This window comes from Heloderma suspectum, chromosome 2 (assembly GCF_057233095.1).
Source record: "Heloderma suspectum isolate Gila_16-S chromosome 2, 16-S_ref, whole genome shotgun sequence".
Lineage (NCBI taxonomy): Eukaryota > Metazoa > Chordata > Lepidosauria > Squamata > Helodermatidae > Heloderma > Heloderma suspectum.
Genome location: NC_139459.1, coordinates 91,103,387 through 91,119,726, shown reverse-complemented (window position 1 = coordinate 91,119,726; position 16,340 = coordinate 91,103,387). Strand labels below are relative to the sequence as shown.

At 43.5% G+C, this 16,340-nt stretch overlaps 1 protein-coding gene across 18 annotated transcripts in view; it reads right to left on the bottom strand.

Annotated features, from left to right (window-relative positions):
• Positions 1-16,340, bottom strand: part of CDC14B (cell division cycle 14B) — a 59,221-nt gene that overhangs the window by 16,612 nt on the left and 26,269 nt on the right. For all 18 annotated transcript variants that reach the window (XR_014787735.1, XR_014787738.1, XR_014787734.1 and 15 more), the window contains 5 exons: positions 12,302-12,378; positions 7,429-7,495; positions 6,225-6,287; positions 5,770-5,857; positions 4,571-4,801 (listed from right to left, as the gene is read on the bottom strand). Coding sequence is in view for 12 of the 18 variants with exons in the window: in XM_084834088.1 (XP_084690214.1) it covers positions 4,571-4,801; positions 5,770-5,857; positions 6,225-6,287; positions 7,429-7,495; positions 12,302-12,378 (526 nt within the window). In the remaining 6 variants the exon portion in view is untranslated. The remainder of the gene's footprint in view (positions 1-4,570; positions 4,802-5,769; positions 5,858-6,224; positions 6,288-7,428; positions 7,496-12,301; positions 12,379-16,340) is intronic.

The window sequence follows — 16,340 nt, the reverse complement described above, 5'->3', positions numbered from 1 at the left end:
CCTCTACTACTAAACAATTTGGGTCCCACATACCTTAGATCTGGCCTTCCCAGCATGTCAGGCCACGTTTGGGGGGCAGGAACTGTAGCAGGAGGAGCAGCGGAGGTGAGTCTCACCTCTGCTGTGCCTCTGGTGCTGCATTTTAGCTAGACAGGCTTTTCCCCCATCTATCTGGGGCACTGCAGGGGGGGGAGAGGGAGGCTGGAGAGACCTATGGATAATGCATAAGCCAGCCTCTCCAGTGCCCTCCCACCCCACTCATGGAAACGCTACCTCTACCTCCTCTCAGCTGGTGCAGTTCTCTCCATGCCTGCTGTGAGGCAGAGGACGTGGGGAACATGGATTCCCGAGTCCGAGGTGGGAGCGCTATCTGTTCTATGTTTGGTTAAGACTCCTCAGTTTTCAGCTATCTTGCCTCTAAACTGCTTCTGCATCTCAGAAACAATTTTATGTAAGTTATTAATTTAATGGATAGCAGTCCATTAAATTTGTAATCCCATATTTGTATTGTTTAGCATGCATTCCATTTTAGGTATTAGGGGAGTGCAATCCTGTTGGTTCTTCTGGACCTCTCAGCAACTTTTGATACCATCAACCATGGTATTCTTCTGAATCGTTTATCTGATCTGGACTTAGGAAACATGATGTTAAAATGGTTCCGGTCTTTCCTGGAGGAGCAGTCTCAGAAAGTGGTACTGGAGGACTTCTGTTCCACCCCATGGCCATCAGCCTACAAGGTTCCCTCTGTCCCCCATGCTTTTTAACATCTACATGAAACCATTCAGGGAAGTCATCAGGAGGTTTGGGCTGAAGTGTCATCAGTGTGTGGATGACACTCAGCTACATCTCTCCTTTCCATTTACACATCTCAGGGAGGCTCTTGAACTTTTGAGTCAGTGTCTGGAGGCTGCTTGGGTTGGATGAGGGTAAACAAGATGAGACTTAATCCAGACAAGACAAAGGTACTGTGGGTTGGTAAACCAAGTACTCTGGATGGAGGTTTACAACTGGTCTTGGATGGAGGTTTACAACTGGTCTTAGATGAGATTGCACATCACTTAAAAAAACAAGTGCATAGTCCTCTTGGACTCTGTGCTAACTGGGGAAGCCCAGGTGGCTGTAGTGTCCAGGAGTATGTTTTACCAGCTTAATCTAGTATGCCAGCTGTGGCTCTATCTTGAAAGGACAGACCTTACCTCATTTATCTATACACTAGTGATGTTCAGGCACTGTAACGTGCTGTATACGTGGGGCTGCCATTGAGGACAGTCTGGAAACCTCAGCTGTTTCAGAATGCAGCTGCTCAAACTTTGGTGGGGGCAAGGCAGTCATATAAGACCTATATTTCTCCAGCTGTACTTGTTACCAATGTGCTTCCAAGTCCAATTTAAAGTGCTGGTTTTGACCTTTAAAGCTTTAAATGGTTTGGGAACAAATTACTTGCAGGACCACCTTCACTCATGCTTCACCCTGTTTTCACTTTAAGATCAACAAGGGAGGCTGTGATGAAATGGTATATTGTTTCATGGTTTGTCTATTATAATGGGAGCCTCGTGTGGCGCAGAGTGGTAGGCGGCAGTATTGCAACCGAAACTCTCCCCACGACCCGAGTTTGATCCCAGCAGAAGCCGGGTGTCAGGTAGCCAGCTCAGTGTCAAGGGCTCCTTGGAGGGCTCTCTCAGTCTAATCCAGTAGCTAAGTCCAGACACAGACAAAGGGATTCCTTTCAAAGCTTTATTCTTCTTTTACAACTTAACAACTATACCATTTGCAACTAGATCTGAGCAGCACAGTACCTATGCCCTAAGTTGGAACAGTTGGTCCCCGTTTGAAATGGAATTACTGGCAGACCCCTGAACTTAAGGACTAGGGAGAGTCCCTCCCCTTTTCCCTTGGAGCCTCTGGGCGCAGCCGTTGTTTGCGCGCCAACCTGGCACTTCGCCTCCTTTCCGCGCCCTCCATCTGGCGCCGCTCTCTGCGTCTGCGTCGCGCATCCACCAAGTCTGCTATCTGTGCTTGGTCACTCCCTGGACTGCTAACTAAACTAGGAATGCTGGTGGGAGGAATCTCCATCAGCTGTTGGTCCTGGGAAAGAGGAGCGTGCTCCTCTCCCAGGAGTGACTGCTCTTCCTCAGAATCAGAACTACTCTGGGATTCTATGGGCTCAGTGTCCACCCTGACACTCAGGTCAACTCAGCCTTCCATCCTTCTGAGGTCGGTAAAATGAGTACCCAGCTTGCTGGGGGAAAGGTAGTCATGACTGGGGGAGGCAATGGCAAACCACCCCACTATAGTCTGCCATGAAAACGCCAACAAAAGCGGCGTCCCTCTAGGAGTCAGCAATGACTCGGTGCTTGCACAGGAGGAACCTTTCCTTTCCTATCATAATGTATGTTTGCATGCTTGATGTATTATAACATGTTTTGTCTCTTTAAGACCTTGGTAAGTAGGTGGGAGGCGGAAATTGGAATGTTCAGAATTTAAATACTTTCTCCTGACTGGCTGTGGGTTTTTACCATTGGGAGGGAGGGAGAATAACAGCAGCTGGGTTCATCTTGAGTGTTAAATAGAGTTTGGTGGCTTGAGGGTTAGGAAGGATTCTGGGCTCCAGCTTTGGGGGTGGCTAGATTCCCTGGGAGGTGGAGGGAGGTTTAATTATTATTCTAAAGACTATTATTAGATGGGGTAGAGTAGGCAAGGATTTAATAAAAATGTGAAACAACAATTCTTTACCACAGGTTACACCAACTAACTTGAAACATTTTATCCTTTGTAAATAAAGGTTACTTTTTATTTTGTTAATACAAACCACATCATTCTCGGTCTCATTATTAACAGGAGAAAAGATTGATGAATATAAAAACTTAATAAGCTACAGTCACAATATACAGAGAGAGAGGGAGGGAGACAGAAAGAAACTGAAGGTTCCCTCCTAGGTAAGAGGAGAGTGGTGACAGTGACAGTTTCAAAGGTTTGTAAACGAAAAGAGGTTTTTCTCAGCAGCAGGAGAAAAACACTTCTGTAGTGGATTCTGAGGTTATTATGGTTGTATCCCTTCCTCACACACTCACTCTCTGGTTTTCCCTGAAGGAAGAAGTTGAGAGAATATAAGGTATCGAGAATTCTAGAGTTAGAAGTTGTACCTGATGCTGTGGAGATTTTTATGAAGAGTGGTGATAATAATCACATGTGGGGATAGGGTGGATATGCTACAGAGGCCTTTCTCACTTGCCCACCTTTGACCTTAGATGGGTATGTACATGGAAGAGGGCCTTTTCGTCAGTGGCACCACACCTCTGGCTGGAATGCATTGCCATTGGGAGTCCACTAAGCCCCATAAGTTGCAGGCTTTTAGGAAGGCCATGAAAACCTGTTTACTTTGGCCTTCCCCCGATTATGTTTTATCAGACTGGGTTGTAGCTGCAATTGTGTGTCGCAGATTTTGTCTTATGCAGGGATCTGTTGCATTTTTTTCATGTTTGCTATTTTTATTACTGCATCAGTTTGTATTATATTAATTTTATTGTTGTACACAGTTTTGGGAGGGCTCCTGTGCCCTGAAAGGTGGCCAAGAAATATTATAAATAAAGAAATTAATGTACTTGTTACATACAATGGGTTGCATCCAACAGTGTCCTTCCGTTCTCGGAAGGCTCTTTAATCTAGTGGAGGCTTCCATAAATGGAGGGATGTGGTTCTTCTTGGTTCCCCCTTTCTCCTGCTGCGCCCCTTGCAACCTCCCACACTGTCCCAGAAACTGGTCCCCCCACCCTCCACAGCAGATTATGTAAGGTATAGGTGAGCTACAGAAAGAAGAGGAAAACCAGTGAAAACCAAGAATATTAGCTTTAAAAAGAAAGGTTTTTAGCTATACATATCTCTTGGTTGATCTATGATGGGGTTTGCCTGTATCTGCTCTTTTAACTTATGGAGTGGTTGTGTTTTAGTGGAAATTAGGAGTTACATTTTTAAGTGTTTACATTTTGTATGTAAAATGTATAAACATAAATGTATAAATGTATAAACATAAAATGTATGTTGTAAGTTGCCTTGCTTTTGAGAAAGATGTCTAAAAAATCAAAAGAATAACAACAACAACAATAGCTTACTACCTATTTCTGCAGGTCACTTCGACTGAACATGCTTATTACCGTAGAGTGGAGTCCACTGGAACAGAGGTTTTAAGTACTTCAATTAGAGGCCTGCTGCTTACATTTCTGAAGCTTGACCTAAACCATGTTTGATTAAGCAAGCTTCCACATGGAACTTGGCAAAAACCCCAACAGTATTAACCTAGCAAGAACCCACAGCAGTTGGCGATGAGATGGAAGAAATGCATGCCTCCAGTGTTATAATGGTGAAAAAAACTAAGTATCATCCCACTTCAAATAGCTTCACTTTTTAAAGAGAAACTGGAGTAATGTTGGTCAAATTGTTTAAAAATGCAGCCTGAGGCAATACTTAAGTAGCCAAGTCTGATGAATGCACAGAGGTTGATAATGCAAGTTATAAAAACTATTAAAATAAGTTTAGACATCACATTACGGGTTTCATCTCATCATTTCTATACCTTTGCAATGAACTGCTATAGCCCCTTCAGCATTTTCACAAATATTTAGAAATGTTTTGACGATAGTATCACTAGGTATACTTCCATCAGCAAAGAAGAGATCATAATGTTCAAAGCCTCCATCTCTAAATCTTCTTGCATCGTACACTCTCTTGTTCAGGCGGATTATAGTGGTAACATTATGTCTTCTGAAGTAGGGAAAATAGGCCTCAGGGGCATGATGTGGATAACCTGGAAGGAAAGAAATGAAGAAAAAATATTCATGGCAGTGCAGAACATACTTGGTTCACATGTCATGACTACCCATGGGTTGTTTAAACCATGGATAGTCATAAAGGAGCAGGGGCGAGCAAGTATGCTGGCTCCTGCCCACCCGCTCCCACTGAATTAAACCACCCAGGGATGCTCTTGGGGTTGCTGATCAAGATGTGGGTTGCTGGGGGTCAGACAACCAAGAGCTGTAACCCAAGAACAAACCATGGGTTACAACTCTAGGTTGTCTCTCCCCTAACAAATCAGAATATTCAGTTTGGATGTCATGATCAACATTATTTCGCTCCGCCCAGCTGTAGCAGGAACTATCAGGTGGTGAGAACTGCTTCTTCACTCACAACTTTTGTGATGTGTGAACCAGGTCAGTAACAAGCACACCACCAAAAACAAGTAACCATACCTGTACATGTTTTTGTTTGTTAAAGTTTATTTGTACAGCTGGTAACCCAATAAGCAATGACAAGCAGCCATATAAGCGGCCCTTCTCCGCAAGCACCTGCCAAAGGAAGTGAGGTGGGTGGCTACTAGGAGGAGGGCTTTTTCTGCTGTGGCACCCCGGCTGTGGAATGAGCTCCCTAGTGAAGTTTGCCTGGCACCTACATTGTATTCCTTTTGGCGCCAGGTGAAGACCTTTTTATTTTCCGGGGTATTTTAGCATTTTAGCTTTCCAGACTTTTAGCTTCGCTGTTTTAAATCTGTACTTTAAATTCCTGCACTGCTGCTACGTTTTATTCTGGATGTATTGTTATATTGTGGTTTTAATGTTCTATATATTTTAAATTGTTTTATTGTGTGCCGTTTGGTTTTAATTTTTGTGAACCGCCCAGAGAGCTTCGGCTATTGGGCGGTATAGAAATGAAATTAATTAATTAATTTTAAAAAATATACTCTTTCTGTTCCACACCCCTTTTGTCTTTTAAACATACCATTTTCAATTCTACTTCTTGAGTGAGGTCCACTGAAGGCAATGAATTTTCGAGGTATTATCCAGTTAAAGTCTCCGTTTTCTGCCCTCTGTCAAAAAAACCAAAGTAACTGTTCACTTTACCCCTGAAAAGCCCTGGCATTAATCATATTTGCTTCAGTGAACAAAGTGAAGATGACAAGGAATGCTGATGTAAGGTTTTGCAGTATAAGAATGTGTAATTCCAATTTCATCTGGATTATAGACCACATGCTCTCACACTGTCATGCGACAGCCTTAAGTGTATTGAAACATCTTTTTGTTATTTACCTTACTTTCCTTGACTCCACATATTTAGATATAGACTATCTTGAAAACAGAAAAAATCAAGAGCTATAAGTAATGCATGCCAATTTTATGCAAAGACAGTCTCAGCAGTAATTATAAATAGTAACCAGTAAAGAGAATGGTATTTACCTCATAATGCTCATATTCATCTACATCAAATGTATTGAAATCAAGGAAGCCATATTGCAAAGCCTAAAATCCATAAGACAGAGAGAGCTAAACATGAAGAAGCCTTGTAGAATCAACAATAAACATGTTCTTTCAGGATGTGGCATTTTCCAGTCATCAGTATACAAGGTTTCGTGTCTGAACTAAAACTTTACTTATATATAATGCATTACACATATGTGACATATCATACATGAGGCACTTTGAATACTCAAAAAGCACTATGGAAATGCTTTTGTTTACAGATCAATAAAGTAGATCCAGGGAAACATGAGCAGAGCTCTGCTCCCACAGAGCTTTCCCTCCTCACTGCAGTCTAATAAAGACAGACATCTCAATCTACTGGCCAGGGAAAATCAACTTGAAGGCCATAGGACCCTCTGGAACAGTATGGGATGGGACATGGGGGGTAGGACATCTGAATGGAGCATGGGAGGACATCTGGATCTACTGGCCTGTGAAATGGGGGACATCTGGATGGAGCGGGTGGGGGACACTTCGATCTACTGGCCAACGAAAATCAACTCTTGAAGGTCATAGGTAGGGATGGACCAACTCATCTCCATCCGGTCCTATCAGGTGATGGATGAGCCGCTGCCACCCACCTGCATGAGCCCTTTAAACCTGTAATGTTGAGTCATCACCCCTTTAAGGCAGCTGTAGATGCAGCATTAGATTTGCGGAAGTAACCAAGCTGCAATTTCTGCACACAATAATGACTTGGTAAGGCGACAGACAGCCTCGCAGCGCTTCCCACCAAGCAAGCGAGCAAGCCCCCCACAGCCTGGTGAGCAGGGTCTGGGTGGTCAGGGGGAAGAGTTCATGGGACTCCACCCCCTCCTTGGACTCTCACACCATCCCTAGGCATAGAATCCTCTGGAGTAGTATGGGATGGAGAATGGGGGAAGGGAGGGGAGGGGCTGCAGCAAGAGTAGTAGGTGAAATCTGGAGGGGGGATCTTCCTGCATGCATAGAAGTACTTTCCTGATCTTGCAAGGCACCCTCACATCCAACTTATAATTTGATTTGGCTTATTTTACTCCTTCTTCACTCTCCAGTCTTTCAAAGAGTAGCATTTTAAATTTAAAGTTGTTTGGAGTTCCATAGGGTTTTGAATGAAGTACAGGCTTCCAGATCAGACAAACAAGGAATGTGTTCTACTAACCTTATTGATAGCATGAAAACAGTCAAGCAGCGTCAGATGAAAACTGCAAGTACCAAATGCAGCATCCCTGCAAGGCACACATATCTGAACTTATTTTGAAAGTTGGAGTAATTTGCAGTTTCCTAAGCAAAATAGTTTACGCTTCCTAATCTGGCTACAATACACTCTATTCAGTGTTTTCTATAAACCAAATATTTATATGTGAATTAAAAGGGCACTTAACAGTTCTCCAGTGTTGTAGCATATAGTTATTGCTTTTCTAGAATCTTACACCAAACTACTGGGGATGCAGCAGAAGAGCCCAGATTCAAGGATCTCCAGGTGGAAAAGACCCAGTTTGAAACCCTGGAGGGCTGGTGAGTGTCATTGTAGACCAGGCATGAACAACCATTTTGGCCCTGAAGGCTGCATTGGGCACTGCTTGGGGGCCATGTGTTCGCACATACACACACGATTTGTGTGTGGCAGGGGAAGCTCTTTTGAGGGTCACTGAGGGGGAGTCCACTGGGCATTGCTGATTTTGCACCACCATTAGCAGCAGTCCCAGCTGCTCTGGGGTCACTGGGAACTGGAAGAGACTTCAGCTTCCTTCTCCTCCTGGAAGCCTTGATTGGCATTGCTGCTTTCACATTGCTAACAGCAGCAAAGCAGAAGCAATACTGGCTATTGCAGGATCGCTGGAGGGAGGAGGGGGCTTAGTCCCCAGTCCGGCAAACCCCAGCCAAATTGAGCACCTCCTTCCTGCCCTGCTTTGAGTGCCAATCGGGGCATGAGTGGAGTGGGAAGGGACCCAGTCCTGCAAGCCCCTGCAGAGTGTGGGAACATCCTCTTGTTATCTCCGATCTCTGTTTGGCAAGATCAAAGAGATTCCCCCTGTTATCTCTGATCAGAGATAAGAGGATTCTTCACCTCAGCCCAGGGCCCGGGGCTTGGGGAGGGGCCTGCGGAAGGTGCCAACCCTCCGCAAGCTGACTGGGCAAAGCCATGGGTTGGATGAGGCCCACAGACCAGAGGTTGCCTTCACCTGCTATAGAGGGTGACACCACAGATACCTCTGCCTGCACTGGCTGGGTGGAGCCAGGAGTGGGGCTCCTAAACTGGAAAAAAAAACCCTGCAGTTGGAGCTTCGTCTAAGACCTCAGGGAGGGGTTTTTGATCAATCCTGTGGCCCCTGGGAAACTGTCTACTGACCACAGGACTGCAGCCTGAGTAAATTTATTTACCTCCAGAATATTATTTCTAACACATTGATCAACTAAATAAACTAGACTAATATGTACATCAAATACTGTAAGTCTATTACAGCTGCAATCCTATACATACTTACCTGGAAGTACATTCCATTAACCTCAAAGGGACTTAACTTCCAAGTAGGTATGTGTGGGATTACATTGTGACTATACTAAAGAAGGTATATTATTGATCATACATTTCTCAATTACTACATGACTATTCACATACATTTTAAAATATTCAGACCTAACTGAAAACTGAATCCACTTTCATAGCGATGAGAAAGGTTTTCAGTTAAATCTGGATGATATTATTATTCTGCAATATCACCAGAAACTTTCAAGTCATCAATGTAAGACAGTTACTAGCATTGGATTAATTATCAAGACTCAAAGCAAGGTTTCCTAGGAAATCTGTGAACTTAACTAGAGCAGCCCAATCATAATTAAAGTAAGTCAGAGCTGGCTCTCAAGGTTCTGTCAGACTCTTGATGTCACATCAGGAAATGGATCCCAGGATGGTCCTGCACAGCTGAAGGGATGGGACTTTACAGGTGGGAGTAGCTAGCTCAATCCTCAATGGCTCTCTTGCAAACATGAGACAAAGTAAATGGGCAACAATCCAGGCATCACTAGCTGTATTTAGACATTCACTTGACACAACTGGCCATCATGTAGAGGAGAGCAGTGATGGGCCCAGAGGCCTCACTCCTCCACTGTCCACACATTGAGGGGGAAGAATGTCTGTGGAGAGATGCATGTGTGGGTGCATGCCTTATACACACAGACCTCTGCTGTGATTTGGAACCGTGATTGTATGTACATAATGCAAGCTCCCCTGCTCTCCCTCTCTCCATTATTGTTAATTGCTTGGAAAGAATGCCTAAATAAAGCTATTGGGAAGGTGTAAAGCTGTACCTTACCTCAGCTACTGGAGGCAACAGGAAAGAGGACAGGCATAGCGTCCACCCTGTAGCATCTTTAAATGCACCCCTTTATTGGCTCTCATGTTAAGTCTGCCATCCAACCAATGAGAAATGAACTGGTCTGGGGGTATCTGCCCTCTTCACTGAGGAGAAAACTTGCTTCCTCTCCCTGCTCCCCATCCCCATTAAAGTTTTATTTGTCACGTCTGCATGATGCACACATGCATACTGGGCGAGGAAGGGCCCATGTGCATAGATGCGAAATCCAAATGGCCTCCATGCACAGTCATTGGTTCACTACACCTCCCTCCCTGCTCTGGTGGGAAGAAGCTGCATGTGGCTGGTTTCGGTCAGGTTCCCTAGCCTTGACTCATGCTCAAGCATCGTGCGGGACAATGGGGGGCACGCTTCATAAGGAGTCACCCCCCCACACTCAGAGTTCTTCCATTCCAGGCCAGAGGACATGGCTTTACCAGACTCCTTAGATACAGAAGACCCACTTCCAGAGCAGTCTCCTGTCACCCCCATGCCATAGGAGCCAATGGCTGCAGAACCATTGGCTCCTATGGCCCTTTAAGGGTACAAAAGCTCCTCAGAGGGGGCAGGGACAACACCAGGACTAGGCAGACCAGACTTCCTAATGCCCCTGAGCTTCTGTGAACTCTCCAGCCAGCTTTCTCACAGTGACCTGTCCAAGGTTCTGACTGCTTCTGCCCCTGTTGGACCTTGCCTTGACCTGACCGGATGTGATTTTCCTGCCCTGCTGTTACACTTAAGTGCCATTGCTGCAGTCTACTTCCCCTATGAGCTCAGAGCCTGGTCAAAATAGGACTGTGTCCTTACCCTTTTTGATCAGTGCTTTGGGCATCAGCAGCAAGGAGAAAGAGATCCCAGAGAAGAGCCTTGTTAGCTCACTCCACTAATTTGAGTCTGCCATTGCCACCAGCCCAGTCCTGGTGCTCACACACAGCCTGGGCCGCTGCCCAAAAGCTCTCTAGTCACAAGTTGCAGCACTAGCCTGCCTGAGGCCCAGGCTGACCAGCAATGGTGGAGTAGGAGCATTCTGCATCCACCAAGACAGCCAGACCACCCAGCAGCAGAGAGGAGAGGAGAGGATGGCGGCAGTAGCAGCCACGGCAGGGGCACATCCTATGTGAGTCTAGGTTCTGGATGCTTGGCTCACTTTTTGGAATGCTCTGTGTGCATTGAGTTCTCTGCTATGGATTTTACTCACAGGTCTTAGGAGTAGTCAGCCTCAGTGCTCCTCAGCTGTAAAATGAGTACATGTTTTCTAGATGCTTAATTCCTTGACCATGTACTGTTACATGTATGACACAGCCTGTGGCTGGGCTCAGTTTGTTGAGTTAATTGCTCTGCAGATAGGCAATTTCTTGCTTTCTGACTGTGAAACAGTTGTGGCCTAGATTGTGTTGTGATCTGGAGGACTCGGGGCTCATATCACATATGGTTGGTACTGCCTGATGGCAAGTAACTTGTAAACACATGCAATAGCTGTATGTCTTACTGCTGCAGGCTCTACCCAAGTCCAGGCTCTACCCCCAGGTGTGTGAAGGCTCCATGGAGATACTAATTGTTCCCCGCTCCAAAGAGTTTGCAATCCTTTAATACCCCATACGTGAATAGCTGTCATTCTCTCATATGGGAAAAAACAATTGCTGCAAATGGAGACCATTTTACAGAGGCAGCATAACCCACCAGCCACCTATAACAATAGAAAGCTAACCTGGTCTGCCCTCTATCAACAGTGAATTAACAGGCTGGTTCACTGTGTCTCTCTGGGGCTGTTTGCATGTCATATGGCTTAACTAAGCTGCAGGGGCTGTCATGTTGTGCCGGGCACCATTTTTGCATGGCATTTGCAGGCACCCGGCTTGCCGTGGCTTGTCATGTTGAGTGAACCCAGGTGGCAGGGGTTGTTTCAGGGTTAGACAACCCTCAAATAACCCTAGAACAAGCCATAGATTATTTGAGGGTTGTCTAACCTTCGAATAGCCCCTGCCACCTGGGTTCACTCGACATGACAAGCCATGGCAAGCCGGGTATCTATGGGCACCATACAAAAATGGCTCCCTTGAGTGTCCGGCACAATGCAACAGCCTCTGTAGGTAATTTAAGCCATGCTGGACTGCTGTGTCATGCAACCCAGATTTCTGTGTGTAGGACACTCCCACCCATCATATGACAGGCATTTAGCTAATATAAACACAAAGCTTAAATTTTGGGATAGCTGTTGAGGGATTTTCTGCTACTTGTGTGTTCTGTAATGTTGCAAATTGGAATAATTTTTTTAATTGCTGAAGTACTGACTTTGTTGTAAGCCACACTGAACTCCTCAGAGATTAGGAGGGGCATACATGTTTTTAGATAAATAAAGCTGCGTAGATTTTTACTGGACAATGGCAGGTAGTCCTGCTCTGGGCTTTCTACCATATTTTATGGGTGAGCAACTCAGCTGCAATGTGAAAAAGTCTGGCCTCTACACATTTTCTCAGAGCAAACTGCATGGGACTCCCTCACCTCTATCCAAAAATGATGAGGTTTGGGTTGGTGTTGTAGTTTTAAGAGCTGATGGTACTGAGGTTCACAGGTCACATCAAAAGATGTAGGAATAGCAAACTGTCAGGGGATCGGTGTCCTTATCATGTCAAAGAAATGTGTAAACATGGAAAATTTGAATACATGCTTTTTATTTACCTGAAAGGAAGATATGATACATTTCCAGATAATAAATGCCTGTATACCGTTTCTGGAGATTCTCTCAGATATATTATCTATTTCAGAAAGAGAGGGGGGGAGGGAAGAAACATTCATATAGTACTTCTGAGAAGTTACGTACAAGATAAAATTTTCTGTATCCTGGCCACCACCACAAGTAAGATAAAAAACAGAACAATGGATAACACGCACGCAGTGATGCAGAGGGCTGGGAAGCAGACTAGGGATAATGTAGCCTTCCCTAACCTGGAGTCCTCCAGATGTTTTGGGCTACAACTCCCAGGACTCCTGACTATTAGCCATGGTAGCAGAGGGATATGGAAGTTGAAGACAAAAACATCTAGAGGGCACCAGATGGGGGACAGCTGGTATAATGTAACATGGTGGCCACCATGAAGCCAGTGATGTGGTAAACGGAGCAAAAGAACAAGCCATTACACATATGTAAATACTTTTCAAGCTCCAGTAGTGTTACTGCAGTAGAACGGCAACTCAAAACTAGATACCTATTCAAAGAGGTGTTCTAACATGTTCTTCACAAGCTACAAATTTGGCCCAAGAAATGCTCAAAATCACAAAGCTGCTGAGTTTTTAACTAAAAGGGTCAGTACAGCCAGGCCTTTCAGGCACAACAACTCTATAGCATGTAAGCAACTACACCTAGATTTCTAATTACATGGTGACCATTGGACACCATTTCACCAAAACTGCATTTACCAAGTGGCACAGCACCTGCATGGAAACCATACCATATCCACAATATATCTGCTGGACCTGACTGCCACAGCCGGCCTGCATCTGATAGAAAGGGAAAGGTTTTGATCGAATCTATCTATCTGTATTATTTACTTTGTGGTAAACTAAAGATTTCTGGCAACATAAAGCTAACTTTGTCAAAGACATACACACTGGAATGTGATCTTAACCATTCCCATCAGCACAAGATATGAAGTGTGACTATGGTCATATCACTTATTTCATACTAATTTATAATTTAAAATTTACAGATATGCCACACTTAAAAAATGAAAACAGGAAATATATGCCTTATTAAACTTGAGCAAGAGTAGATTTCTATCAAATCTCAACCAGAAAAACATTTCAATGTTAAAAAATATTCTAAATGTTAGGTGGTATCATTTTGCAATCAGTCTCCCCAAACAAGTGAGTTCTCCTACTACGTGAAACAAAGGCTAAAATTATAATTCAGCAGTTGCAAGTCTTGATTATCCAATTAGCATTCCCAAGGCACTATAGCTGTACACAAGGTAATTATCCATTACATGGCTTGAGGAGGCAAGCCATGTTTCAAGAACATTCACCTCCTGTTTTGATGAACAGATGCTACACACGCGGCAGTACAACAAGCTATTACTGTTAAACTTGAAGGGGAGATTCACTGGCCATGTGCATTGATGCAGTCAATGTGTAACAGCCCCCCAAGAATTTAGAAGCTCTACAGTGAAAAACTACACCAATATGTTAGCTACAAGTGTTAGTGTTAATATGCTCAACACAAGACCATCCTATATACAAATAAAATACCACTACAAGAATGTGCAGGCAGATCTGCATTCATATTATGCGTGCGCGCGTGAAGACAGAGGGTGTGGGAATGCTAAGTTATTGTATTCTTTACAACACATTAACACTATCTCCTGACAAAGACCATCTCTATGGTAAGAAAGCTGTAATGGCAGCATATAAGGGAGGGCAGTGAGAAAAAACACATTTTTAATGTGAGACCCATCATTCTGAAAGCCATCCAAATAAAAGAAGTGATGGTCACCCCTTCCACCATGATCTATTTGCCCAAGACTGCCTCCTCCACCTCGCTTTAACATGAGAAGGAGGGGTAGCTGTCATTAGCATTCTATTACATTCCCTCTGCGTAGTGATGCTCTTTCATCCATCCAGGGTGCTAAAGGCTTGAGCATGCTGTATTTGCCATAAAGGATGTCACAACCTGTAATATTTGCAGGTGCACAGGACAGCACTTTCGCATTGAGTGTCTCCATAGCCAGCACAAGTCACCTGTGTGCAGGAAGAACATAAGCACACATTCATATTTCAGCACAATGTAGGCCGAGTATGAATTCATGTTAGATGTCTCTTACCTTGCCAGAGGCAAGACAGACAAAACAGCTGCTGAATCCTGCTGCGTTTGGCAGGTTGGATATGTGCAGATAACTTGCAGGACACAGTCTCACTCTCTCTCCCTAGAGACACGCAAAGCAGCTAGTAACCTTTGTGACGTTCCAAAGCTGGGCGAATACAATAGACTTGCTGGACAGAAGCTATCCTCAAATGTACTGGTTTCTTTGAAGTTAATATTATTCATCAAGCCAGCTAACATTTCTATTAAAAGAAGGGCTTAAGTACAAGCTACGTAAAAAACAAAATCCAAGCTCTGGTTTATCAGTACCTACAGTTTTAAATAAATTATTATTGCTTCTATGAGAAAGGAATCAGTTTCTCACAGGAAGGTAGAGAGCCCTAGTTATAAAAAGTAGTAGTCTGGCATTTGAAAAATTAGATCATCAAGTAGAGCTGGGGTGGGGGGGAATCTGGTAAAGCTAGAAACTCACTCATATTCCAGTAATAATCTTCTTGGAAGTCCTCTACATTTTTTAAACTGCTGGGTATCTACTATAATGTTACTTATTCTATTTAGAAAAATTCTTAAGAACACAAGGATATTTCATCCCAATTTTTATAACACATTACACAGGCTCTATCAGTCCCTCCCAGGCACTGATAGAGTCCATACCTACTTGGTTCCAACAATGCTTTAGCAATGGATTCTCATAGGCCATTTGCTGGCCTAACTACTTTATCACTTATACAATAATTACTACTTCCACAATTATATACAAACATGTAAAAACATTGCAAATCTTTAGAACAGATTATGTTTTTAAAAAAAGGTGCTGCATCAACCTGGAATGAAATTCTACACATTCATAATTTATCATCAACCAACAGCAATTAAATTAGGAACGTTATTTTTTTCATCTTAGTCCAAGATCCACTGCAGACATAATGCTAGCTGACTGCAACCATAGTTAAAGAATTAAAGTTAGGCCATGGCACTGCACATTCCCTCCCCCAGTCCTTCTCTGCTTGGGTGTGAATTTCCCCTGCTCACCTTAATAAACCTTAATGTTGATGGAGATATGATGCAAAACCACTGTGAATGAAGGCAAGCAGATTCAAGTGCAAGAAGAAAGGGCCATCCTTGATCCCTTAACCACAGTCAACAGCTGGATAACAGTTCATCTGCAACAGCCCCAAGTGGTATATTTAGCCAATATTTCTAAACCCCAGTCAGTCATACAATATTCTGTGGGAGGGGAGGGGGATATGCAATGGATCTGAGTTAAAGTTAAAAAAGCTGGCTTATAATTTAAGTCTGTGAGAGAGACAGATCTGTGAAAGGAAAGTGTTTTTTGTTTTTTTTTAGAAAAAAGAAGAAACCAAGATCAGCTGGTGTTCGGCTTATGTGTGTCCTCTGTATTCTACAGTTGCTTTAAAAACAATGTCATTTTTCATGTTTTACAAAGGGGAGGGGGAAGAGAAGCTATCTGAGAAAGACAGAAAAAAATTAAACAGAAATCAGCATCCTAAGCCACTGTACAAACGCAACTGCAAATTAAACACAACAGAAGCATTCTAAACTAGCATAAAAAGGGAAATTCATTTATGCACGGTGAAAGCAAATCTTGAGACCTAGTGAAGGATAAAGGACATAGGAATATATCATCCCTTGGGAAAATGACACACAACAGCACTACCTGAAATATATATCCAATGAAGAAGAAAGCATTATAAGAAACAAACAAACAAAAACACAAGCCACATACGATTTGGAAAAAGACAGGCATTTTTTTTCTTAAATGAAGAAAAGGCTATCAATGCCTAGACACAGTGCACATGAAACATACCCCTGGCATTATTTCCCATGCATTAACCTAGAAATTAAAACTGATTTTTTCCGTTTATTTAATTTCAGCTACTA